At 34.4% G+C, this 25,914-nt stretch overlaps 1 protein-coding gene across 1 annotated transcript in view; it reads right to left on the bottom strand.

Moving 5' to 3' along the window:
• Nucleotides 1-2,263: 2,263 nt before the first annotated feature.
• Nucleotides 2,264-25,914, bottom strand: part of PIBF1 (progesterone immunomodulatory binding factor 1) — a 115,626-nt gene continuing 91,975 nt past the window's right edge. Inside the window, exons 15-17 of the mRNA XM_026859239.1 lie at nt 21,576-21,660; nt 5,380-5,559; nt 2,264-3,144 (exon numbers count right to left, since the gene is read on the bottom strand). Of these exons, the coding sequence (XP_026715040.1) occupies nt 3,088-3,144; nt 5,380-5,559; nt 21,576-21,660 (322 nt within the window). The 3' untranslated portion in view covers nt 2,264-3,087. The remainder of the gene's footprint in view (nt 3,145-5,379; nt 5,560-21,575; nt 21,661-25,914) is intronic.

The raw sequence follows: 25,914 nt of genomic DNA, 5'->3' as shown, positions 1-25,914 counted from the left end.
AGCTTTCACATGAAAAGCTTAGAAGGTCTCCTCCTAGATAATTAATTATAGCCTTGGAGTCTAGTGAGGACACACAGGCAAAATACAATGTCTTCAACTGGAAAAAAAAATTACATACTGAGATTTACACAGGGACTACGTGGATTACAAGAATTTACCAACAGCATTATGTGTTATCAGTATATGTTAATAAATTACATTTATTTTTGCAAACTTAAAGATGGACCTTGTTAGTAATTTTCTAAAAAAGCCACTTTGGCAGAATATGCCACTTTGTCATCTGAAGAACTGTTTAAATGTCAATAAAATTTCACAACAAATCAGCCTAATTTTCTGTCAGCCTTCCTAGAAAATCAGGCTGCCTGTAGGACACAAATTTACAATGCACAATTCATTCTGGAAGCATCAAAATGGTTTTGTATATTGTATTTCCATGGAATTAAACACTTTGTGACTTTTGGATGCTAAGAAGTAAATTAATGTAATTATCTTAGTATATTTAGAAATATCACCATAGAGTAATTTATGTTGGATGGGAATTCTGAAAACCAGTCATATAGTTAATCTCAAAGTCAGGTCCATTTATACCAGCTTGCTTAGGACTTTGTCCAATTGAGTTCTGAATATCTCCAAGGATGAAGGGCAACCTGTTCCAGTATTTGACCACCCTCATAGTGAAAACATTTTTCTATAGTTTTCTAGTGCTCCATCTTGTGTCCATTGCCTCTGCTGTACAGCTCTGAGAGGAGTCTGGCTCTGTTGTCTCCGTACCATCCCATCAGGTAGTTGGATAATGCAACAAGTTCCTTCCCAAGCCCTGTGTTTTTAAGGCTGAACAAGTCCAGTTCTTTTGACCTCCCCTTCCACATCAGGTGCTCCAGCCCCTGATCACCTTGGCGAATCTCTGCTGGACTCACTTCATATGTCAATGTCTTTCTTGAACAAGCCCAGAACTGGATGCAGCACTCCAGATGTGGTCTGCCATGTGCCAAACAGAAGGGAAGGATCACTTCCCTCCATTTGCTGCCTATCCTGTTGTTAATACCACCCAGGATGCGGCTGGCTGGAACATTGCTTACTCATGTTCAATTTGTTGTCTGCTAAGACCTTGAGATCTGTTTCTGTCAAGCTGCTTTCCAGTCAGTACTGGCATGTAGGGTTATTCCATCCTAGATGTGGGACTGCAATTGCTTTTGTTGAACTTCCTAAGGTTCTTCATAATTGAAGAATTAATTTGAACTTCATAAGAACCCAACTTCCAGCCTTTTAAGGTCCCTCTGAGACCCTGCCCTCCAGCATATAGACTGTTCTCCCATATTTGGTATTAACTATGAACTTGCCGAGGGATGCTACTGTTCACCAGTTGCCAGTTGGACTTTGCATTGCTGATCACATTTCCTTGCACTTGGTGAGTTCGATAATTTTCCACCCACCTTAAAGTCCCTATCTCACTGATTTGTCTATAAGGTTACTACAGGAGAGCAAATTGTGAATACTTAAGATTCCAATTAGTATCTTGCCTAAAATAGCTACAGTGCTTCTAGATAATAAAATTTATTAATTAATGGGTGATAACAGAGAGGATAGTGTGGGAAGTTAAACTAGGGACTATGAATCATATAAAATATCTGTTACAAATTAAAAATTACTATCTGCATATGGGAGCTGTTTAACATGAAATAAGTTAATGATTCTATTCACATACAAATACAAGTTAAATAAAACCCTAGACTTCAGAAAACCAGAGTATTCAGTAATGTCTGTACAGATAAGTTTGTAAGCCCAAAGGTTTGTGTATTTTTTTCCCCAGTGAACACCAGTTAGTCTAATAAAAGATATTACCTCTGTCCACACACTTGGCCTCCCTCACACATAGAATGATAATTTTAGTCTTGTCATATGCAATTGCTATCATTTTTACCTCACTCTCTCGGAATTAGAAAAAAAAACAACAGAAAACTGAAGCTTACCTGGAGCAGAGGAAGTATTGCTATGCTTCAGATTGCTGTTTGGAAAATAAAGAAAAGTGTATCTAGGAATCAAAAGCTGGATCTAGCTCAGTATTACTTAGTAAATAATTATTGTTTATGTCCAGGTAGGAACAGTGAATCAGCTGAAGAGATACTGTCAATAAAAAAGGAGGTAAGAAAGAGGAGCTTCCTCTTAAATGAAATCTGAGCGATATTGTCAATATACAGTCACTTAAAAAGTAACATCTGTATGTATGTTATATCTATAGAAATGTACCATATGCAGACAAAAGTACTTTAAAATATTAAGAGACCTTTCCTATAGTCTAAATAGATGGTGGAGTGGAATATATAATTAGACTGTGTTCTTGGAAGATGGGGCTTATTTTCATACAATTAAATATGGCAAGTCATCTGTTTCACCATTACATGTTACAGTACTCACACATCATGGTTCTATTTTTATTATTACACTGATGTAACTATACTAGAGCAAGGGTATCTAGCCCATTAAATATCAGTGCTGTTAATAAAGATGTATTTATTGCTGTTTTAGAATATTTTTAATGCCTGTTTGGTAGAACAAATTACATCAAATGACAAACTATACAGATTAAGGCTGATAAGAAACTAAACTTTTTTTCCACCTGACATGAATTTCCTTCACAGAAAGTAGGATATAGTCTGATGCTAACTCATGTATATTTTTAAAATTTCTGTGAGCCAGAATAGTTGCAAGGAATGTGGCATGAAACACACGGTCCAAGAAAAATAATATAAAAAAGCTGAAACATGCATTAATTTGAACATTCTGAATAACACGTTCTTTAACTGCCCAGATTATAAATGCGTACAATATGATAGTGTTTATTTACCTTTTAAAATTCAAATATATGTTAGTAAAATCACTGCATGCATTACTTCCACACATTTTATTCACATGACAGATCTAAAAATTATTTTATGAAGCATAAGATCATTTGACAGGTATAAAAAAAAAACAGTTAGAAACAAAACAGTTGTTTGTGTTCATGGTAAAAAGGGCATTATTATGGTGAAAATAACTTTATTCAAATAAAAGCTCCCCTAAATTATTTTGAATAATTCTAGAAAAACGCTATGGTGATGTTTTCTTCTGCAGTTTCTTGTACCATACTGGTGCCTCTTTATTTGTCTGTAAAATAAAGAACATTTAATTGTGAGTTTAATTGTAAATCAGAAGAAAAACATGCAATCTACACTGAAGTCTCTTTCCTTCCTATGTAGTTCACAGTGATAAGTGAGTTATTTGATGAAATTTAAATAAATTAAAAACAAGACTATGCATTTAAGATTATTATTACTACATATTTGTATTAAAACCTACCTATTTCTAGGTTATAAAAAGCAGATTATACAGTAAGAAGTAAATGATTGTTTCAAAATATCTATTACAATGAAAACATGCCTCAACTGTGCCATAAATAGGTTTAATTTGTAATAGCATCATCTGACTTTCCCAGCTGAAAAGGGGATGGAACTTAGAAGAGATCTTAGGTGTGCTATAATTGACCAACCTTTTATGCAGAAATATAGTTCTTATAAAAATATGATTAAAACTAAAAGAATTCAGCAGTTTTCTGACAGCGTAGAAATTATTTTAATTGCAGAGAATTATCTGTGAGCAACTTTTCCTTGCCTTCAGAATCCTATAGGCTACTGCTACACAGTCAGAATTGCTTACCATTCTTGTGGCAAATTCAGTGGTTGTATACAGAAATAAAACTAAAGGAGTGGGGGGTGGAACAAGGTAAGGACTATTCTGCTTTCAGGGCTGGGTATAATCTCTTGTGTTATTGAGTACTGTCTCTTTCATCCGTTGTCTCTAAATTTGTCCCATTCTCTGCTCTTTATTCATTCTTTCCTCCAAGACTTAATAACCATTTAATTTTAAAATTGACTTTATTCAGCTGTCCTTGTGGTGGAAGTTCTCATCACATCTTAATCTCCATCTTTCTTTCATTTTGTAACTGAAACCCTCAAAAAGAAATCTGCTCTATTTATGCAAGCTTTTAAAATTCTAGAAATTGACCCAAACTGGCAGGATTTTCACAGGACTACTTTCTTTCCTCATCTATGAAGAAGCCCTGCCATATGCCTATTTTCAGTTCCCTTCTCCAAAGTCTGAAAAGAGTAGAATTTTTCCAAGAGAAATTGGTCACAATTTATATATGTAAAAGATTATTTCTAGATTCCTATACCATTTGTGTATCCCTAAGTAAACCAAGACAGATTAAATACTGAAACCCTGGATCACCCACACAACAAAAAGGTTAGCTCACGTTTTGTCTCTGTTTTGGATCACTGAATAGCTCCATCAAAGTCAAAGTTTGGGCAGTATGATTTAGCACTACTGGAAGGACTGTGGATGAGGCAACACTGGGTATATGCCTGTGTTTAGTCTCATAACACTATCCAAGCAAATTTTAAACCCCTAAAATTCCCAAATGCCCTCATATTACATCTAAGAGATGCAACCATTTCCTACATTTTGTACTAACTATAAACCCAGTATCTGATGTACTGCAATACAAACCTCATATTGTTTAAGACACTGAAAATTAAAGTCTCCACCAGTAAAAAAAAGAACTGAAAAAAATTATATAGATACATATTTGGACTGAAATAGTACATAAGCTATGCAGTAGAAAGGTAGCCTGCAGTGCAACTAAGAGTCATGATTTGTTTTGTGATTCAGCATTGCAACTTGGCTCTCAAACTTATCAGTTCAGGCACAGTCATAGTCAGACAGTTCTAAGCCATTTTCATGAAGCTTTCAAATACTAGAGGCACTAAATCTGAAGCACACCACTTGAAGTATTTAAATCCAAGCATTTAGTTTCTAAAGGAATCAAACAGAGTTTTATAATATTAGGTATCCTTAGTAACAGAAGTGATATCAATACTAGGCATGTATTTTTTTTATATTTAGATATATAAACATATTAATATACATATATACATGAATGTAACTATACATAAATACACCTATTTCCTCACTTCTGCTCTTCAATATATATAAACACACACACATTCAACTCATACATGATCAGGTTAGATTTAAAATTGTATCTGTGGTCTTTGGCTATTAAAATTTTGCTAACCATTCAATATTATAATGGCATTAAAAAAACCCCAACCCCTAACTAGTCTGCTGTGACCTTAAAATGTAGAAATTACCAAATAGGTAAATAACATCATAAACTTTAATTTATCTCCTCAACATTGACCACTCCCATGAAGACCTGCAAATATTCAGCTGAATTAATTATATATCTCCTTGAAGAATAAACCCACATTTTTCTTTTTAAAAAAGTGAGGAGAATTATCAAAAAAAGCTTATGGCACTTACTCTTATTATAGTACTTACAAATAACGTTGGCTTAGGTGTAAATACATTTTCTTCTTCATGTTCTGGTAGCTGTTTTACTGAGGGGCTTGATTTGCTTTTTGCAGTTGCACTTTTTACATCAGTGTGAGACTGAGGTAAAGTTTGTTCATAGCGTTTACCATGTAGACTAATTAGAATCTGTTTCATTGTGGCTAGTTCCTATAAAACCACAAAAGAACAATGCTAAGTTATTAAGTAAAATTACATTTGAACCTATTAAATATTTATTTGTTAATAATAAATTTTTATTTGCCAAACTAAATGTGTAAGTGGATAAGTAAATCTAACAAGCATGAACATATAGTTGACATAATTAATAAGATTACTAATTGGACACTAGTAAAATAAGAAAATAAAAGAGACACAGGATTTATATAACTCAAGTTTTGTATTGCTTAAAGGCTGTAAAAGAGAAAGTTTACTGTGTAATAAGGAACCCACTATCTCTTTTATCTTAAGCTTTTATTTAATTTAAAAGAATTTTTCTGAATTTGTTTTGTCAGGTTGAAGGTGTTCACAAATCTAATTTGAATGACTGTGACAAATTGTACTTTCAAGTGCTACATCTTGTACAGAAATCTTATAATATCATTACTAGAAATATATATGTGTCTTTATATCTAGATCATAAAAGAAAACTCAGTAAAAAAACCTTAAGAGGACCTACAGTAAAAATGGGATCAGAGCAGAAAAGAAATTTTTGAGAAATGAAAATTCCAACATGGGAAAAGAAAAACAAGAGCATATAGAAATGCAGGCTTTTTGGATGTTCTAATAATTTGCTTTGTAAACAATTTGGATTAATTAAAAAGTAACATTTTCTTACTACTTAGCTGAACAAACCAGATTATTCAAAATGTAGAGCAGAGCAAGAAAAGGAAAAACATAGTATTTTGTGACTTTAACTGGACTTCTTTTGTCATCTTGCATCATCTATTGCCCAACATTCTCTCCCTCTACATGTAATAGGTGTAATTACTATAAAGTAAGTTACAGAATTTAAAGCATTGTTTATTATTATTGTTTAGAACATTTATTATTGCACAACTGTAACAGCAAGGTCAGTAGAAAAGCCTTTCAAAGTAAACTTTAACATCAATTTACATTTTTTTAAACTATAAATGTTTTTGTTTGCTTGCTTTTTACAAATGCTGTTGTCTTCAATAAGCAATACTGTTAATACAGCAACATTCTATATAATTAACATTCTATCTTATCTTTCAGCCAGAACAGGGTAACTTGTATTTATAGCTGAATGACAAACGTGTTATTATACCTATTTCTTAATACTTGCCATAAAATTACATTGATGCACACTCTAATTTCATTGCATTATTAGTAACAAGTTAAAAAAACCCCTCAGCCTTTTAAAACATTCCTGCCATATACCTTCTCTTTGTCCACTGCTGCCTTTAATAAAAGATACAAAATCAAAAGAATTATGCTGTTGCCTTTAAATTGTCCCACATTAACTCAGTTATATGAATGGATGTTACACTCCACAGACCAGCTTTACTGAGTGTACAAATTGTTCTTGTATCTCAGTCATTTAATATTAACTATTTGCATAATTCAGCCATGTGTGGTGGCATGTTGAAACAGCATGACTGCAGAGCAGCTGTTTAAAAGGACTGCATAGTTGATGCCAACATGTTTTTCAAAGTTGTAAACTCTGCAAAGATGTTGCCAAAGCAACACATAGACAGAATTTCTTGATGAAAATAACTCAAGCAAGTATACAGCAAATAAATACACCATCACAGGAGATCAAATTGTACATAAACAATGTTTTGACATTATCAAGTGCTGTTCCTATACTTAAACTGCATTATTCTGTGGACCAAATAGTTGCATGTTCAAACAAGACAAAACCCAAAAACTATCACACAAATTTATTTCAGAAACAGAGTTGAAACCTGTATGTGTAGGGTCAAATTCTCTTGTGTCAAGATCCACTCGGCAGTCTAAGGTCTGCTCTACCTCACAGAATCTGTCCTGTACTTGACAGTCTGTTTTCAGACTTGGAATAGGCTCAGAGAGTCAGTTTGCACATGAGCTTTGCCTGTGACAGGAGAATTCCCTACTGTGAAGCTAGGGAAGGAATGACAGGGAGTGGGGATGACAAATTAGCCCACAACAAATAAGATATTTTGGCATTGCAGTCAAATTTATCATGAGAATTTAGCTAAAGTTGCCTTAATGTTTGCTCTAAAATGCTTCCACATTTAGTGAGAAAGACCTTAAACTTGGCAAAATAGCACAGAAAACACTGAATCCAATAGAATCATTGGTATGTGTACTGCTAAACAAGAAAAGAAAATTGGCCCAACACATTTGCAAGAGATTGGCTGTTTTCAAGCAAGAAAATACTGAAAACAAAGTTCTACCTTGTACTGCAATAATTTTACCCATCTCTTTAGATTTCTCTGCTCCTTCAGGAGCACAATTTTAATTCTTAGCTTCATTTTTAAATTCTGAACAGTCATCAGCACTACCTGCTGCTGTTAGCATGCTACCATGATTCAATAATATTTTCCAGTTTTAAAACCTGTCAAGTTGGTCTAGAAAGCTAGCAAGGAAAAAGAAGCTTTGGAGATTGTGCTTATCAGAAATATGTGAACTGGTTCCAGTGTGAACAGGACCATGAGGGAAAAGGGGAAAGGAGGTAGATTTCAAAATGAATGGAAAGAATCTTTTGTGTAGAAGGACATGTATTAGTTTCAGGATAAGCTAAGTAAAAGAACATGTGAAGAGAAACAGATGGTTAAAATTTTTATATCTTTCTACTGTGTCAAGTCCATGGTCTATGTCCAGGCATTGCTGTGCAAATTGTTTACTTACAGTATTCACTTCAGTTACTCAGTGCACTGTAGAAACAGTGTTGCTAAAGCTCTACCTGTCCCAGTTTCTCTGTGGAGGTATCTGGTCCTCGCCATACTGGCTCCTGGTGTATAAGCAAGGTGTGCTATACAAGCTGTGTGTCGCTGAGTTGAGGCTTCTAGGTCTGAGGGCTCTGGCGGGCCAGAGAACAATCCTGCTTAGGAGGGCTGTAAGTACTAAACACCTCTGAGTGGATTCACCCAGCTCCTCTCTGTGCTGGCTTTACAGCTTTGGTCTCACTGTCCCAAACTTTGGGAACACAAGCACCACATTCCCTGCTTACACTGTGAGGATGTGGCAGTGCAGATACATGGAAAACAATGCAGTTAGAAAGAAAAGGTGGGCTAAGATGAAACAGGGAAAAAAATTAAAGTATGCAGGTGGCATAAAACCACTGTTTATGTTCAATGAGGGTCAGCCATACAAGCAAGTATCAGGATTATACTCTATTATTAAATATTTTGAAAGTCTGTCCACAGAGACCTGATGAATTTTTGTTAAGGATGCTAACCTGCTCTGTCTACCAGCACAAATACCAAAAACCAAAGTAATGAACTGTGTGACACATTAAGTGGGATTTAACTTAACCTTATAACACCTAAATTTATGTATCTAAACTTAAGTATCTACACATGAGCTAGGAAACTAATTTTCCATTACAGACAGTACTCATTCAGAAGTGGACACCTATTGTCTACTGAACTATGTTGTAACAACACTAGCCATATTGATCAGGCTGCTACTGACTATAAAGCAAAGTAAGATGCTTACCTCACTGCAGACACCTCCATTAGATACCTAAAATGTAGCTGTCATAAGCTGAATCCATTTCTCACCTCACTCTCCTTATCATTTACTTTTCTCAGCCTTCTACTTCACCTAAACCAACTTTCATCCTGAATAGCCAATGTGCAATCATGCTCTTGTACACATATCTGTAGTATGAAACTGCTGTGTTAAAAAGAATTGCATTTTTAGAACAGGCATTTACACCACAGATAGCCCACTCTTCTTAAACATACCTGGGATCATACTTTAGAACAATCTAACATCCTGTATTCCACTTACTTATGCACATTAATTCACATTTAATGAAGATTATTTGAACTATAAAACAATCACTTAAAATTCTGCATACATAACCAGAAGGTAGTTGGAATTCAAAATAAATTATTAGAACGAATGGACTAAGAACAATTGGAGCTATGTAGCAGGAGGTGAAGTAAGGTAACATATAATGAAGTGTAAATAGTATCAGAACAACTTACTTGCTTATTTCCATTTATTTTGGTACTGTGATGTCCAACAACCTTAGTTAAAAATAGCAAAAGCAATTTTGTGTGCCAATACACAGAGAAGGCAATATTTAGGTACAAACAAAAGATAGGCACCAATCTTTTCCATTATGTTAATTAATTGTTTTTTGTTTGGGGATTTTCCCTAATTCTACCTTGTTAATTTATTAGGCTGAAAGCTATCAGTGCTGTTGCTATGGAACTCTGATTCCAGTACATCATATTTAAATCATCAAGCTTTAAAACAGTGTTAAAGGAACCAAACCAAAGAAGTGTCAGTAATTTTTAAAAGGTAAAGTAAAAAAGGCAAAATAATTGGATGCTATCTGCTCATATTTTAGAAGAATCTGAGATTCTTACGATGATGTTTGATCTTGAAGCAAGTAAAAATAAATTATATTTTATCCAAAACTGTTTTTACCTGTTTATTATGGATAATTAAAATAGTACCTAGAAAAATGCAGACTAAAGATCAGTTTGGGAATATGAAGGATAAAATTTCATTCCTTCAACTAGCAATGCAACTAGAAGACAGAGACAACCAAATGCAAAAATAAGGCATGCAGCAATATAAAATATAAATGTATTTTGAGTTACAGACACTACAAAGGGATCTCTACTAACATTGTTTTTGTTGTCATTGATACATGCTCAAAAATACATGTACCAGAAAAGCATCTTAGTTTTTCCTAATTCAGTCTACAAATTCAAAATTAGTGTAATATTAAATATTATAACAAAACCATAGCTTACATAATAAAAAAAGAAAGAAAAGGAATTGATTGATATGAAAAATTGTTGAGGCATAAAAAGGAATGGTGTTTTATCTAGTAAATAATTGATGAAGTATATGAAAAAATTGCCTATATTAAGCACAATTGGTATTTACCAAGATAGTAATTCCATTTCTTTTCAGTGGATTGTCAGCAAGTATAAAGATTTTTCTTTTTACTATCTCTGTCATGTAACTATAACCAAAGCAAGAAAGAATCCTCCCTGTGCACTCAAAAGCTTACAAAGGCACTTCTCGTTCTATATGTGTGTCTATAATTATAATAAATATGTAAAATACATAAGCAGTTAAAACTATATATATTTATATATCATGCTCTGGAAGCAGATGCAAAATAACAGTCTCGAGAAAAAGCAACTGGCTTACAGGAATCGGTTACATAAATGTCAATTCTTCTGTTCTTATGGCAGGGATGTCTTGCACCTTCAAATAATCTCCCTACAACAATCTTAAAAGGAAACTTTACATAGATCAAACAGAACAGCTGGAAGCGATCAGTAGGAAGAGGTATCTACCTTTCCGGCCTGAAGATAATTCATTCTGATGGTAAAAATGTTTTTTCATATCACTAAAATAATCACAGAAGAAGCCAATGTATGTCAGGTCCATCTGGCTCCTTCCTCATCCAGCAAAGCCCATGGTTACTGTACCCAGACAAATATTGTCTAAAGCAAGTGACCCTAAAAACAGCATGCACAGTCACCTGAACCTTTACCATGACAAATGGTATTCTACTTTTAGCTTTACATATAGAATTAATGATTGAAAACTTCACCTTGGATTAGAATTCCATTTTGAAGCAGAGAACTTGTATTATGGAAGCTGAAAAAGAAATTTCTCTCCTAGAAAATGTATCAGGTTCTGGCAGAATCAGTGAATTTTAATGACTGACAAGTGTTCCCAGAGAAGAAAATAGCATAAATTCCCAGTAAAAGGATGTAAACACAGAAAAGGCACTAAATACTATGTTCTTTAAACAAGAAAATAAATTTCACTGACAAAATCAGAAAAATCAGCTGAAGGAGGGATAAAAACAGAGGTTTGTGTCCCTCAAAGATGCTGATCATAACTTAAGGTGTCTCAGAATTAGTGAGTCAAGCACTTAGATGATGATTTTAGATGTGTGTCCCTACCCCCAATCTCTAAATCTTCAGTATTGTTAGAGTAAAGCATGTATGTTCAGGACCTCCTTTGGAAAGCTTGTAATCCTCAGTTTAACTGCCATATGGTCCCCATGTGATTAAATTATAACTCAAAATAAAAATATGTATCCAGGCTGGAGAAACTTGAGAGATTACAACAATGTCTTTAGGTCCAAGAACAGTTGACTGTACAGCTCCTGTTGCATAGAGGGGACTGGACAAAAAAACTGCTTCACAAGAGACTTAGTGCACTACACCTGGAGTCTAGAGACTGGACTCTTCTCAATGTGCGAGCCAAATAGTAGGTGTGAGTTTAGCAGTCTGGTGACTATTCTGGCTATATTAACTTCTAAAATAACAACAACAATAAAAACACTAGCTATAATTGTTATATATGCAAGTTTGGGAAGACAGCCGTACTGGGATGAAAAACATGTTCATGCTAGGTCAATGCAATCTGTCTCCACATGCACATATCCTCCCATTTAGGCAGCTAGTGTAGTCTTCAAACAAGTCAGCACAGGGAAAACAGAGTTCAGAAAATGAGGTTATGGGTATGTTAAAGAATACTGAGTTAAAAAACCTAAACCAGTATTTAAGAATGCTATATCAAATTGGTAGTGCTTTGTAAAGAGCACATTTCAGAAATGATTTCTCAGTCTCTCAAGAATTAAAAGTTCATGTTCAATATGGAAATGTTCTTGGGTCGATTCAAAGAAAAAAATATTTTATATTTCCTATAACTCCTTCTTGAGAGAAAGGGTAGGGCAGGGTGGTTCAGAAGGAACTGTCTTCAGAGTTTTCTGTCTCAGGGTGTACTGTAGGGTCAAGCTTGATGGGCCTATAAAGTGATGGTAGAGAAAATACTAAGGATATTGTCCTCTATGTGCATTTTCTTACTTGAATCCCTCTTAGAGCCCTACTGTGATTTTATGAGAAAGTAAAGGTGTGTCAAAAGTAAAGTTATCATTTAACAGCTGATACTAAGATGGAGAGGGATCTTTGTGAGAACTCTGGTTGGAGTTCAGCTTTGGAACATGAGACTGGAAACCTGGTAGGACTTCCTCACATTGACCTTTAGGTATCTTCAGTAATAATACTTAAAACTAGGTAAACTAGCTTGTCTGATTCTTCTACATACCTGTTGGTGAGAAATTCATAGGTTACAAATTAATTTTGCTGATTTTAGATGAGGATATGGTAAATCACACCATAATAACCTCTGTTTTTCTTTTCTGACTACAGATCCTTAGAGGATTTTCAGATGTAGACATCTACACTATACATTTTTAAAATTAGGCAAGATTAATCTCTGCTACTTTGTCACGACTTGATAAACAACTTCTCAGATCATCTTTACACTGTTCGTACTCTTTAATAATGCTGGAGTTCACTGGTTAAAATGGAGGCAAACAAACAGAGACTTCTGTACAGATTGTTGGCATAGAACATCAAGTTACTGACATATTTCTGGAGAACAGACCAGAGGACTGAAATAGAACCTGGTTCCACCTTTCAACATATGCAATGACTTGCATACAGCACTTTGAAGAAGTTTGAGTATGGTGCTCTAACTTTGGAGTGCACTTTGAGAAAGGAAATGTATATGTGTCATTAGCAAGGAAAGAGACTTGTGAACAAAACCAGTACCTAGAATCTATCCTCTTTAGAATTACTGACAATTCACATAAAGAATTATTTTAGAACTGTTCTTTACAGGTTTGATTTCTGCCAAACTGCAGAAGGGCTATAGCCTATAACTTGGAATGAATTATTTGTCTCCCTTTTTTGGCTGAACGTGGAAAAAAGACCAACACTATTAGCACAGAATTAACAACACTGGACATTAATATTAATGATGATAAAGTGTGAAATAGTAGAAAGACACTACAGAAGCTCCATTTTGATGTGAAAGCAAAACGAAGCAAATGATCAGTCAGTCCATTCCACTATTTATGACTGCAGATGGATAGGATGCAGTGGCACAAATGGTGCAAATTCAGCTTCAACAGTGGAACACTCTGGGCTTGTGCCTATCAAGAGTAGAACCTACATGCATAACAGAGCTCAAAGAGGAGTCTAACAACCACCTATGCAATTAAGAAAATATCACAAGTCATGGTTTAATCCCTCGTGTAAGGCAGAGTGTATCTGACATAGTTGCATCCTCAATTGCAGCTGTATTAAAAATACGAGAAGTCAGCAAGAATTCTGGTGTAAGATTTGCACATATGGTCATCTTAGGCACATGGATACACATTGTAAAGCTGGAAACTGGAAGACAGTATGAAATGTCCTGATCAAACAAATGAACCTGATAACTGAGTGGTGGAAAGATGCCAGACCATATGCAGGACGTTGATAGCTTCTCTGAACTACACTTAATTCAGTTCTCTATATCCCAGTGCATATAAAAACTTAAAATGAACTGACAGATCTGTGACTATATGGATGTACAAACTAATTCCAGTTTTATAAAGTGAATGCATTAGAACAGTGGCAACAATAAGGTGTCCCAGTCGTTGCAGTGAATGGCTTCTTGTCTTTTTAGATACATAAAAATCTCTGCCTATTTCAGCTCTATCTTAAATTTGTTCTTGAGGGTGAAATCCTGCTAACTCCTTATGAGAAAAGGAGAATAATTTGTCTCATAATTCAGAACTGGCATGTCAAATTCTGGGTTTTTTCCACTTTTTGTTTTGACGATCAGAAATATATTTGCAATTATAAGTGGGACTAAATAATCAAATATTTTCCATTGTGACATTCATTTACTCAAATTCAAGTTTAATAAGAAGAATGCTTTGAGTAAGTTCTACTTTCAGGAAGCAGATGCTAAAAATGTTAATATGTGAAAACAGCCTTATTCACATAAATTATTATTCAGAAGTTCCTGTATTTTCTGAGAGGGTAACATTTTAGATTGATTCTCCCTGTCTTGCGTATTACTTTCTACTTGGTAGTATTCAATTGGAACCATAAAGTGAACAGAAGTAACATTTTTACATAGCTGGATAAGCAGCAGAATGTGATGGAAATATTCATAGCCAACACAGGAAAACTGAATATAACAGAAAATCAGTTAAATATTCTGAAAATCTGAACATTTTCTGATTGTTCAAAAGCCAACAATTTCTTGTTTAAATGTTTATCACTTTATCTGATTTTGTCTCTCTCAAAAACATATAATTCAAAATACGCATCCCAAGTCCATGGCATAATCCATGAAGAAGTTGCATTTTGCCTATGAAGCTTCCTGTTTTTGAGACAAAAAAAAAAAGTATTTATATTTGACTTATATTAACTGACATTACTAAACCCTGTGTTATCATGGTCTCTAAGAGTCTAAAAAAAAATTGCTTAGTAAAAATCACCATTTAGTACATAATTGTTTAGTGTATACCACTGTGAATGAAAAGATAATTCTTTAAAGAATATAAATGAAAACTACTAAGATATTCTGAATAATACAGCTCCAAAAAAAGAATGAATGTACCCAGCTGTTAAGTCCTTCCTCTTCCTAAATTCGGTACTATTTGGAATTCAAGTTTTATTAAAGCTTGACAGCAACAAAATAGATAACAGAACCGAAAGATACTGCTTAGGAGCATATTTTTTTCTTGTAAAAAACGAGCCAGAAACTTCTCTGCACTCATTTAGCAATGTAAATGTCACTTTGTTTCTCCAAGCTTTAAGCTGAGAATAGCTCCAGGGCTTACTTGTGATGCAGAAATGTCCCTGTAATCTACTTAGAAAACATGCAGAACATTAATAGAAACTAGAATCTTGGAACATAAACGTAGCATAAGAAAAATGATAATTACTCTGTGGCTTAACATTTAAAACGAGAGCTAAGCATTGTACATCAGCATTTTTTTTATATATAAAACAAGTTACAGCACATAGATGAGCGGGAAGTCATTCACTTTAGAAACACAAATAATTTTGACATTATCATGTACAATCTTTTACACAGAAAAGAAGGAAAAGAGGCAGAGCTAGAGATTGTTTGAAGGCACCTGTTACCAATCACTTCTCTTCAGTCGTGTCTTCCCAACCCCTGCAGATACCCCTTCCTTCCCCTTTCCCCCAACAAAGCAGTTTTCTTCTTTTATCCACTAAGATTCCATCCCTGATTAAACACGTACTGCCCTCCCCCTTATGACTCCAAAGCTTTTTATGAGCCTCTGAACTTCTCTCTACCTCTGTTTTTTTGCAGATGGCAGCTGTTGCTACTCTCCAGGTTCCTAAATTCAACACACTGGCTTTCTGTCCTAGGTTACTTCTAGTCAATCTTCTTCAGCATAACTTAATTACAGCTAAGGATAGTATTAGCCATACTTTAAAGTATGACTAATAATGAAATGCCAAAAACTCATCTGGAATCCTTAGGGTCATTGCTGAGATGGAATGAAATTGTGGGCGTAGAGAATTTAGCAGTGAGGGGCATTTCCCAAGGGAAATACAAAAGTAAGAAAAATAAGCATGAGAATATAGGAGTAACTCATCAAAGCAAGGTAAAACACAGATACTTCAGGAGACCTTGCTTCTCCTTAGAAGAGGGAAGGAAAGATAAAAGCACCTGTCTTTTCTTTCAGCAAATATAATATAACCCCCTACCACATAAACTCAGCAAAGTGGGCCAGATGACAGGATAACTATTCAGAAGTAACAGGGTTTTGTGCAGGATACTGACATGAGATGAACATGTACTAGCACAGAGACTAAATTCTCAGACAACTGCAAGCATTAAAATTCTGCAACAATGTCACAGAATTGCAAATGCTTCTGATAATTCACGTGGCCATGTTTAAAGACTAACATACATCAAGATTTATATAAATCCTCAGGAACCTTAGCCTGATTATTTTGCAGAAGCTCTCTGAAAAACTCTTAGAGCCATTAACAAACTATGCATATCCTAATAGGACTAATTAGTAGCTGTTCCTCCTGCTTGATCACGTAGACTCTCTAATCTTACACACACTTGGAAAATACATTTGGCAACCATTTATTAAAAAAACCAAAGAAGCCTGATCTTCTACATTTTAAAGATAATGAAAAAACTATTTTCTGTTCTTAAATCACCTTTCTCATTTGTTCTTTTTCTCTGTTCTTACTTACTACCTACACAATGCTACTTTATGTATATCTCCTTTTCTTGCACCCCATCAGAACCTCTGTTTGCTTGGACAAAATAAGCCACACTTCTAATCTCATTCACACTAGAGCTCCAACCTGCTGTGAAATTTCTTCTTCTTTCTTTTTTTTTTTTTCCTTCCAGAAAATATAATATATAAGTTCAAATTAAAAAAAAAAAAAAAGATTAGATTTCATTTTTAAGAGACTCACAGAACTTTGGAAAGTGGCTTTTTTCAGGAGATGTGGCTTAAAAAATGAATGTAAATGCAAATTCTCAGAACGATATAAGGTAAAAATGTAATTTGTTTGTGAAACTACTTCCAAATCACAATCAGTTCATATATTAGAAGATGACTTAAAGAGTTAATTTGTGTCTAGTTAAGAGAAAGAAACACTAAGGGCTTTTGAACTGAAATGTGTAAGGAAAGAATGGTTGTGATTAAGATACTGCATTAGGATGCATGAACTCTTAACCTCTACCAAACTCTGGGGAGTTTTGGGCAAACCACCATTTCTTTCATTCTCGTTGTTGCTTCTGCAAAACAGGGATAGTGATACTTTTCTGCTTTAAGTTGTGAGGATAATATTTGTGAGGTGTTCGGTTACTGTGGTGAAGGCCAGAGAAATATTCAGTTACTAAATAGGATTGTTCTGACATATTGTTAAGAAACTGAAAACCTGTAAAGGGGGAAGAGATACATGGTAGTAAAAGGAAAACTTTAGGTTTATTCATAAATGGTGAGTTATACATCAGGTTTGGAAAGTTTCTGACCTGCCAGTTGGAAAATAAGTTCAACATAACAGTCACTTAGGCAATTAGCATTTTAATATTAACCTGGTATACTATTCTCACCAAGAACCACTCAGTAAGAGTTTTTTTTGTACTTTAATATGCTTTAAAAAAAAATAGAAGATTTCGATGGCTAACCAAATAAATTTTAACTCGGTCTAGTTGAAGATTTGTACCAATTCAGGTATACATATTTAGACAGATTTAGCACTCAGTTCAGCTAGAGTGAAGCAACAATTTACTAAGTGGATTTAAGTAAACAACTAGCAATCTAAACCCCAAATATCTGTATCTATTTAACTGACTGATATCAAATAGGGTTATTTAAACTACTACTACATGTTTTCTACTTTATGCCACAGCAGATAGCCAGAGTTTGGTTTCTGGTTGCTAAATTCACTTGAAGAGCTTTGGCACAGTGACACATGAATGTGTCAGTAAGGCAGGTGACTAGTTCAGCAAGTTTACATTCTATCACTTGTATGCACAGCTGCTAATGTACCACAAGTGCACAGATGTGTAAAGGAGATAAAATATCAGCAGGTTTTCATATCTTTTAAACCAGTATATAATATTCATGTGCTGATAACTAATCATGTCTGCATAAACAATTGTGTTACAGGAAATTAATGAGTATAAACAGCCTTCATTTGCACTATTTATGTAATAAATCTTACCCTTTTATTTCTTACTACAATAGTTTCACAATATCAGTTAAACTTTTATATATTAAAAACTACTGTATTGCCAGACTGCACTGCACACAGGTGATTTCAAGAAGTTTATAAAAAAGTAAGTTAGCATAAATTAACTCTCATATTCATATAAACTGAAACTGATCTTAGCACTTAGAGAACACCTATTTAAAGACTTCTACTGGTGTCTCTTACATAGCTGTCTCATTTTTCTTTCTTTTCATGCATCCTGGAATATGTCTATTTAAAATATAAAACACCTCTATTTGTTATACTTGCTCTGTTTTTTTGTTTCCCCCAAATACAATGGATTATGAACTCCACATTAAAAATATAACCAACAGGTTTTTTCATTTTCAAGATTTCAGAAGTCAGTTTCTACACTCTGCACTTTGAGTTGAAAAAGCTAAAATAGATTTAATTGTGCACATTATTGGTTTTCTTTACTATGATACGTCTGCATCTTAAGTATCTGAAGAAATAGTACAATGCCATACATCAAAGCATAGCAAATTTATAACCTCTTAAATGTAACCTCAGAAAATTATTACTAAAACTTCTTGCCAAACATCTGAGTGCTGACAGACTGCCCTTCCAAGTTTTCATCTGAAGTTTGCAAGCCAATGGATAAAGTCTAAAACTGCACTTCTGATGTTCCAAAATACTAACAACTGCATCAAGCATGAAAGAAGCAATGGAAGTGCCAAGATCACTTTGCTCACGGTAAATATTTCTTTTAGTCAAAGGCTGACTGTTGGAAGAGAAGGGAAAAAAACCCAACAGATAAAAGGAATCATGGATCGAGAATGTCAGCTAAAAAGATTTAGTGGGTTCATCCCACTTAACTTTAGCACTTAACACAGAACCGCACTTTGGTGCCTTTAAGTTATAGATTCCCATTATATGTGCAAAAGGATAAAGTTTGGATGCAGATAAAAGATGGCACAGAAGCTTGGTTTGTTATACTCTATGGTTTTGGACACAAAATGCCCTCTTTCTCACAGGTAAGTAATATTGACACAGAAGTATTTTTACTTGCTCTTTTCCTTGCTGGACCCTTTCCAAAGGTGATTCAAATTGCTAACCTAACAAACAACAATTCACTTTTGTTGTTTTCTTTTTTTTGGTCAGGTTAGGTTTCTGTTTAATGATCTGAATGCTCCCAGTACAGCTGTAGAGATGTGCCAGAGCTGGTGCAAGCAAGAGGAGGAGAATCAGGAGCAAAGAGGTAAGGCAGTGTTATAGCTATTGGGTCAACTCCATCATAATGTATAATTGCATCTCAATTTATGCTTTGAAGGAACATCCTTCTTAGTCACGCTTCCCTGACTATACAAAGACACTAGGGTAAACAGGGGTCCAAATTTGGGAGTAAATGCTGGAGTGGGAAGAATCAAGACTGTAAGGTTTTATATTTTTGTTGTTGTTGTTGTGGGGTGTTTTTTTGGCATGGTTTGCTTATCCACAGTTAGAGGGTCAAAAGTGTAAAGTTCAGCTGATTAAAAAGAGAGCACAGACTACAAATAATAATACCATAAAAATCTGGATATGAAATATCCTTTTTTAAAAAAAACCGAACACTGTTTACTAGAAGGTTATTAATGGGACACCCCATTGTTCCTCCAAACAATGTTTTATGCTATGCTGATGGATCTGGAAAAATAATTAAACCCCCTACTGGTTATCTTGACAAAACATAAAATTTTGTAGTGCGAAATCAGCTGAAGAATTTGGCTGTACTAACTGTCCTTGCTGTCATGCATTGAGGGGTTTACAAATGGCATCACAATACTGTGTACCCCAGTTCCTTCTGATAGCTCAAAGACTGCAGCTGCACTGTGAAGGCTTTATTATGAAGCTCTAAGAACATAGTCTCAGCATGATGCTGGATACTGATAATTCACAATAATGCCATTGAACTTCCTCTCAAATAGTGAAGTTTGCACTTATGAAGAAGATAAGAAATTTTATCATATCAGCTTATTGTCAATGATCTAAATGAGAAGCTAGATTAAAAAGTTTTCCACATTAATTTACTAATTAATTAAATAAAAAGGAAATAGAAGGCCAAGAAACAATTAAGAATTTGGGACAACGATATAGCCTAAATGTAAAAAAAAGCTTCAATTTTTCCTCTTTCATGGGTGGACCAAACCGCTTAAGAACGTGCATAGTCAAGTGACCAATTTTCACTTTAATTTCCTGCAGCAAAATACAATAATTGTCATCAAAATAGCTGTCTACATAATTTGAAATAATGAAGTATTTTATTACATGAATATCTAGTGTCATTTTTTTTCCTGTCTGAAAAGAGCTCACATAAGAGCTCTATATAAATTCTTTCAAGATTCAGAGTTTAACATTTTTCTTCTAAAAGTAAAATACATGAAAAGGGAAGTAAGATTAAGCACGAATGTAAGTTTTAAAAAGTGCATAAAATGCTCCAATTACCTCCAAAGCAAACATTATGAATCCAACTGATATCGTAAAGAGATAAAAATAAAAAAACCCCAACCCCTCAAACTCTAACATTTCATTAAAAAGAGTTAATATAGTCTGAGACCACACAGGCTGGAATACCTTAAGTCAAAACTATATCTTATTGAAATATGTTGCTGTAAGACAGCATTAACATTGTTTTGGCATTTTGCTTGTACTTTTAACATGCCTACATTTCATTTTATGTTAAATACGAGTATCTTGGGTTTATCTATTCCAGAATTCTAATGTTTTTACTTGCAAACATGAAGACAACAAAGTAATTCCTAACAAGACATGACAGCTTAGTACGTGCAATGATGAAACAAGACTGATAGTAATCATATTACACGATAGCATGTACAGAACACAAACCCTTAAGTCACCCTGAGTCCTTGCTTGGATGAAGCTCAGGTAAGTAAAGTACGTACTACCTTGACTTGTCTGGATAAAACCTGAGTGAGTACTGTCCTGTTTCCTCTCTCAAATCCTGTTTTGAACTTGAAAAGAAACTCAGATGTGTGTACTGGAAATGAATTGTGTGATGTTTTGTCCAGGTTTTTGGTTTTAATGACCAGGGAGCAGGGCAAGATTCTGGGGCATACTGTGGCATACGCAGGCAGGCCTTGCAGATTACACGTGTATCAATTTAATGACCTTTATCTAAATACTTGTTAAATGCTTGCAGATGCTAAACACTTTGCAAGGCATGTCTGTCATATTCATAAGAAAAGAAAGAATGCTGAGAGTAAGTTATCAGAGAGTATTTAGCAACTGAGAGTATAACTAAGGCTTCCCAAGTGGGTAACAAACAAGATTCACTTGTGTTTCTGAAAATGACACAGAAAAAAACTCAACAAATCAAACCAAAGTAAACCAATTTTCTCCCATGGTTTAAGGCTGAGGAGAGAAAAAAAAAAACCCACACTTACAGTAGCAATGCTAAAACAGAAAGATTACCTCACGGTGATTTAGAAGTCTCTCCAAATCCGCTGCCATTTGATTCTTGACACGTAGCAAAACTGTTTTTTCTTTATTTAAAAGACTAGGAGAAAGAGGACAGGAAATGCAGTAATAACAACAGATAATCTCTTTTAATCTTGTATTCTGGCTGAAACACACATTTTCTAAAGTTAAATACTAGCAACACTGAAAATCCGCTCAAGTAATTGTATCAAATGATCTCCTCTATGTTCAAGCATCAAAATTTTTATAAATGGACCTGAATATACTGATATATACAAAATCTTATTTTACTCAAAAATACTATTCAAAATCTTCGTAAAATATGGGGGGATTTTTTGATTCTCTGAAGGATAATTTAAATTATCAGTATCTTCTATTATTATCTCTTGGTTTCTTCTAGGCAAAATGAGCTCATTTTATAAGGAAAGTAAGGCTCCTTATATCTACACTTCTATGTCAAAATGTGGATTTCTGTGTTGTATGCATCACTAATAGAAGCACACATTGTTCTCTCAGTACCACCACTTTTTATACTATTGTATTTAGAGTTTAAAAAATAACACACACAAGGAAGAACATCCAGCTCTCCCTTTTAGCTGTATAGTTTCTGCAGAAATGTTAAATGCATTTTTGCCATTTTTTATTTTATATTTCATGATAATGCATAAGATCAAGTTTATCCTGTGAACCAAGTATGAAAATAGTTTTAACAAGTAAGCATGCTTTTATAGCACAATGTCAAGTTTAACTTTAATTGTTCTTTGTTTTCATAGTTGAAAAGTTTAGCATACACATTCTGATTCTAGGCAGCAATTCTAAGATAATTAAGTGTATTTTCATATTTAGCCCCAACATCAGTTTCCAGCAATAAACTTCAGACTAATGTATACATTATGCCAGTATATACTCCAGTTTGTTAAAACAGCCACAGAGATATTCTTGGAAGACTAATGTTATATATGCCATTATCATGACTTAACTAAATAGGTTGTACAATATAAACTATAACATAAATCAACAAATATGTAAAATGCAATTCTGCATATGGAGTGCAAATATGTGATACTAAATACAGGTCAGGAGTTCAAAAGCAAATATATTAAAATTTTATAAATGGAATGGAGCAATTACATATGTTATAAACACAAATTATTTAATATTCCTAGTATTTAATCCAGAAATAATCAACAAAATAAATCAACCTTTTCTTTAATTGGCTGTGTATCATCCGCTTGTTTCAAATAAGCAACATCATCCTTTGCCCCAGAGATTTTCTGGCAGTTCCTTGCAAGCTCTGTACTGTAAATTACAACTGTCAATTCCTTCTAGGCATTCATTAATTCTCAGAAAAATTGTATGCTTTGGCCAAATTGCTTAGTTGTCTGAGTCATTTAAAAGGAAAGTAGTAACATTTATGAAAAACTATGAAGATATTTTAATACTTTCAAGTTTTATTTTCTGTAGCATTTTTAATCATGATAAAATTGCTGTAATATTTTTTTCCTGGGTTCATGTGTTATAACTTACTGATATGTCAGTTTTTCTTGGATTTCTGAACTTTCTAACAGCATAAACCAATCCTTTTAGAGAATGACTCATAAACTTATTAGAGAAGCAATAATAAAAGTTCCTTTATGCCTTAAATAGTGTACTGAATAAGCATAAACATCAGTGTTCATGACTAAACTAGAAGTTCATGTTCAGGATTCAATTTCCACTACAGAATAGAACCTATTCTAGTTATACCTCCTGAAACAATATGACACGACTGGTCCATGTGGAGCAGTTCTAATTTTCTTTGTTTATGGTCAAATATAGGAATTAAGACTGCTACATCATTCAGTAGCACATGATGTTTTCTGTCATACATATGACTACAGAATTACCAAAGCACATGCAGACTTCAGATTTAGTAGTTTTACAACAGTTACGCTTTTTCATATCATTGCAGACAGAAGGAAATAGTTCATACACTTCTGAAAGAATACTGCAAAAGAGTTATATACACATTTAAAAGAGCAAGAATGCAGTTACCAGACACAGAGATAATAAATTCACATCTGTAATGACTAAGAAGAAACACCTTAAAGTTCAATTCTGGGAAGAAGACTGACCATTTCAGTCCCTGTTATGAAAACATTCAGAACAGGCATCTTGGATATCAGCAGTCAAGATTCTAGCTTTAAATTACGCTACACTTCCATCAATTTAACCTAATCCAGTTTTAACCAGTAGTGTAACAAATCAGAGAGCAGATTTACAATTTATTTCAGCTGACCTAAGTGAAAACTTGCTGAAAGATCATCCTTCCCTAACCACATACTGGTAACCCTCTCCTTGTGTTGGTACTAGAAAATAGGTCACTTACTGATCTGCATGGAAGCTGGAGTCTTTTTAAAGGTTTTTTTTCATGTGGATCACCAAAGCAACTTGATTGACCATGTATAGTGGAAACTCACAGCTGAAGGTAAGGATGAGACTGTTCCATTTGGTGACAGAGTGCCTTAACTGTCTTACTATGATTCTGACAGCACGATCTATGAGTCTAAACAAACCAGCTTCTCATACCTGAGCTCAAGTGTTACAACTTTCATCTGAAGAGACAGGATCTTCTTGACCATCTTTAACTAACCATAGTTTTAAGTTTTCATGATACAGAGATGTATTTAAGTACTAGAATACTAAATATTAACCGAAATCTTTAAGTGACTTGTTCTGGGGTGAAAACATGTGAACACTTGGGAGAAATGGACTGTGTCAAAAATGATCTAATAACCCTGGAGTTACTTAACAGCACAAATGGTTGTTTTCACACTGCAGGACAAGTGTAGACCATGCTATATTCCACAGTCCTGGTCACTGATTATTCCATCCTGAGCATATAGAAGGTGCCCTTTGTAATACATCATGGCCCCAAAAGTCCAGGTTGGAGAATTAACTGAAAAGCAGTGCAGTTCCTGCTGCTTTTTTTTTTTTTTTTTTTTTTTTTTGTGTGCCTGGGTTTCCAGAAGAAACCAAAATGTCTGGGAGGAGATTCAGTTTCATTCCATCATGCTTTCAAAACCTAGCCAGGTATGAATCCAGGTACCAGGAATGCAGGACTTGCCATGGAATACACTTGTCATACACATTGCTCATAGCAACCATAGCTTGTTTTGTTTTGCTTTACCCAGAATCTAAAGCCAAGGTAGCTCAGATATCATAAGACAGACATTTTTAGGTGACTTGATTTTTCTGAAGAATGGAGACTAATATTTCCCAGTCTCAGACCTTTAAAGCCTTTTGAATTTAGGCAATTAAGCCATCTTTTAAATCTCTGGTCTAAAAAACCTAACTACTATCCTATTTAGAAGCTTCTATTGTTAGATTTTCCAGATAATATGCTTATGCTGGACACATTAAATAAACATGGTTTTATATATTACTGGTTTTTATTATTACTCCTCTTCAGTTTGAAAAGAAGTAGGTTTCTTTTTCAATTGTCCTAGTTTCAGCTGGTATAGAGTTAATTTTTCTTCTTTGTAGATAGAATAGCGCTGTGTTTTGGATTCACTATGGGATTTAGTATGAGAATGCTAATAATACACTGATGTTTTGAGCTGTTGCTAAGAGATCAAGGACTCTCCAACTCCCCATGTCCTGCCTGTGCACAGGTGTACAAGAAGCTGGGAGTGAGCAAATTAGCCAGTGAAATATTCCATATCATGTAACGTCATGCTCAGTATGTAAAGGAGGAGAGGCTGGGAAGGAGGGGATTCTGTCTCACTTCCAGTATTGCAATCGTGGGATCTTGGTATTTCAGGATAGCTGGCTGGCTGGGTGGTGAGCAATTGCATTGTGCATTACCTGTTTGTACTTTCTATTATTGTTATTATTTCAAATACTAAACTGTTTTTATCTCAGTTTACAAGTCTCCCTTCACCCTTTCAATTTCTATCTGCATCCCCTGGGTAGGGGAGGGTGAGCAAGTGGCTGTGTGGTTGGCTGCTGACTGGGTTTAAACCACGACATCAGTGAACTGTGTACTCTAAATGCTAGAAGAAATGAGGTCTGTCTCTTTCTGTTATTTTCACGTTACAGCATGATGAAGTTGAAAACCAATGTCCAATCTTTTTTTTTTTTTTCATGTTTATATATAAATATTACCATCAAAAAATGAAACACAGAAATAGTATATGTGAAGATTTTGTACATAAAACTGAATATATAATATGGGCATATAGTGCAGCTATCCCATCTCTGTACATTACAGATGAATAGCTCAGAGCAGACAGTTGATATTTAAAGTCTAAGTCAAGTTTTCTTTTCAAGTCACATAGTTATAGAGTACAAA

The sequence above is a fragment of the Athene cunicularia genome (genome assembly GCF_003259725.1).
Source record: "Athene cunicularia isolate RWA chromosome 1 unlocalized genomic scaffold, athCun1 chr1_part1, whole genome shotgun sequence".
NCBI lineage: Eukaryota > Metazoa > Chordata > Aves > Strigiformes > Strigidae > Athene > Athene cunicularia.
The sequence above is the reverse complement of the archived record's forward strand: the minus strand, read 5'-3'. Positions and strand labels throughout refer to the sequence as shown.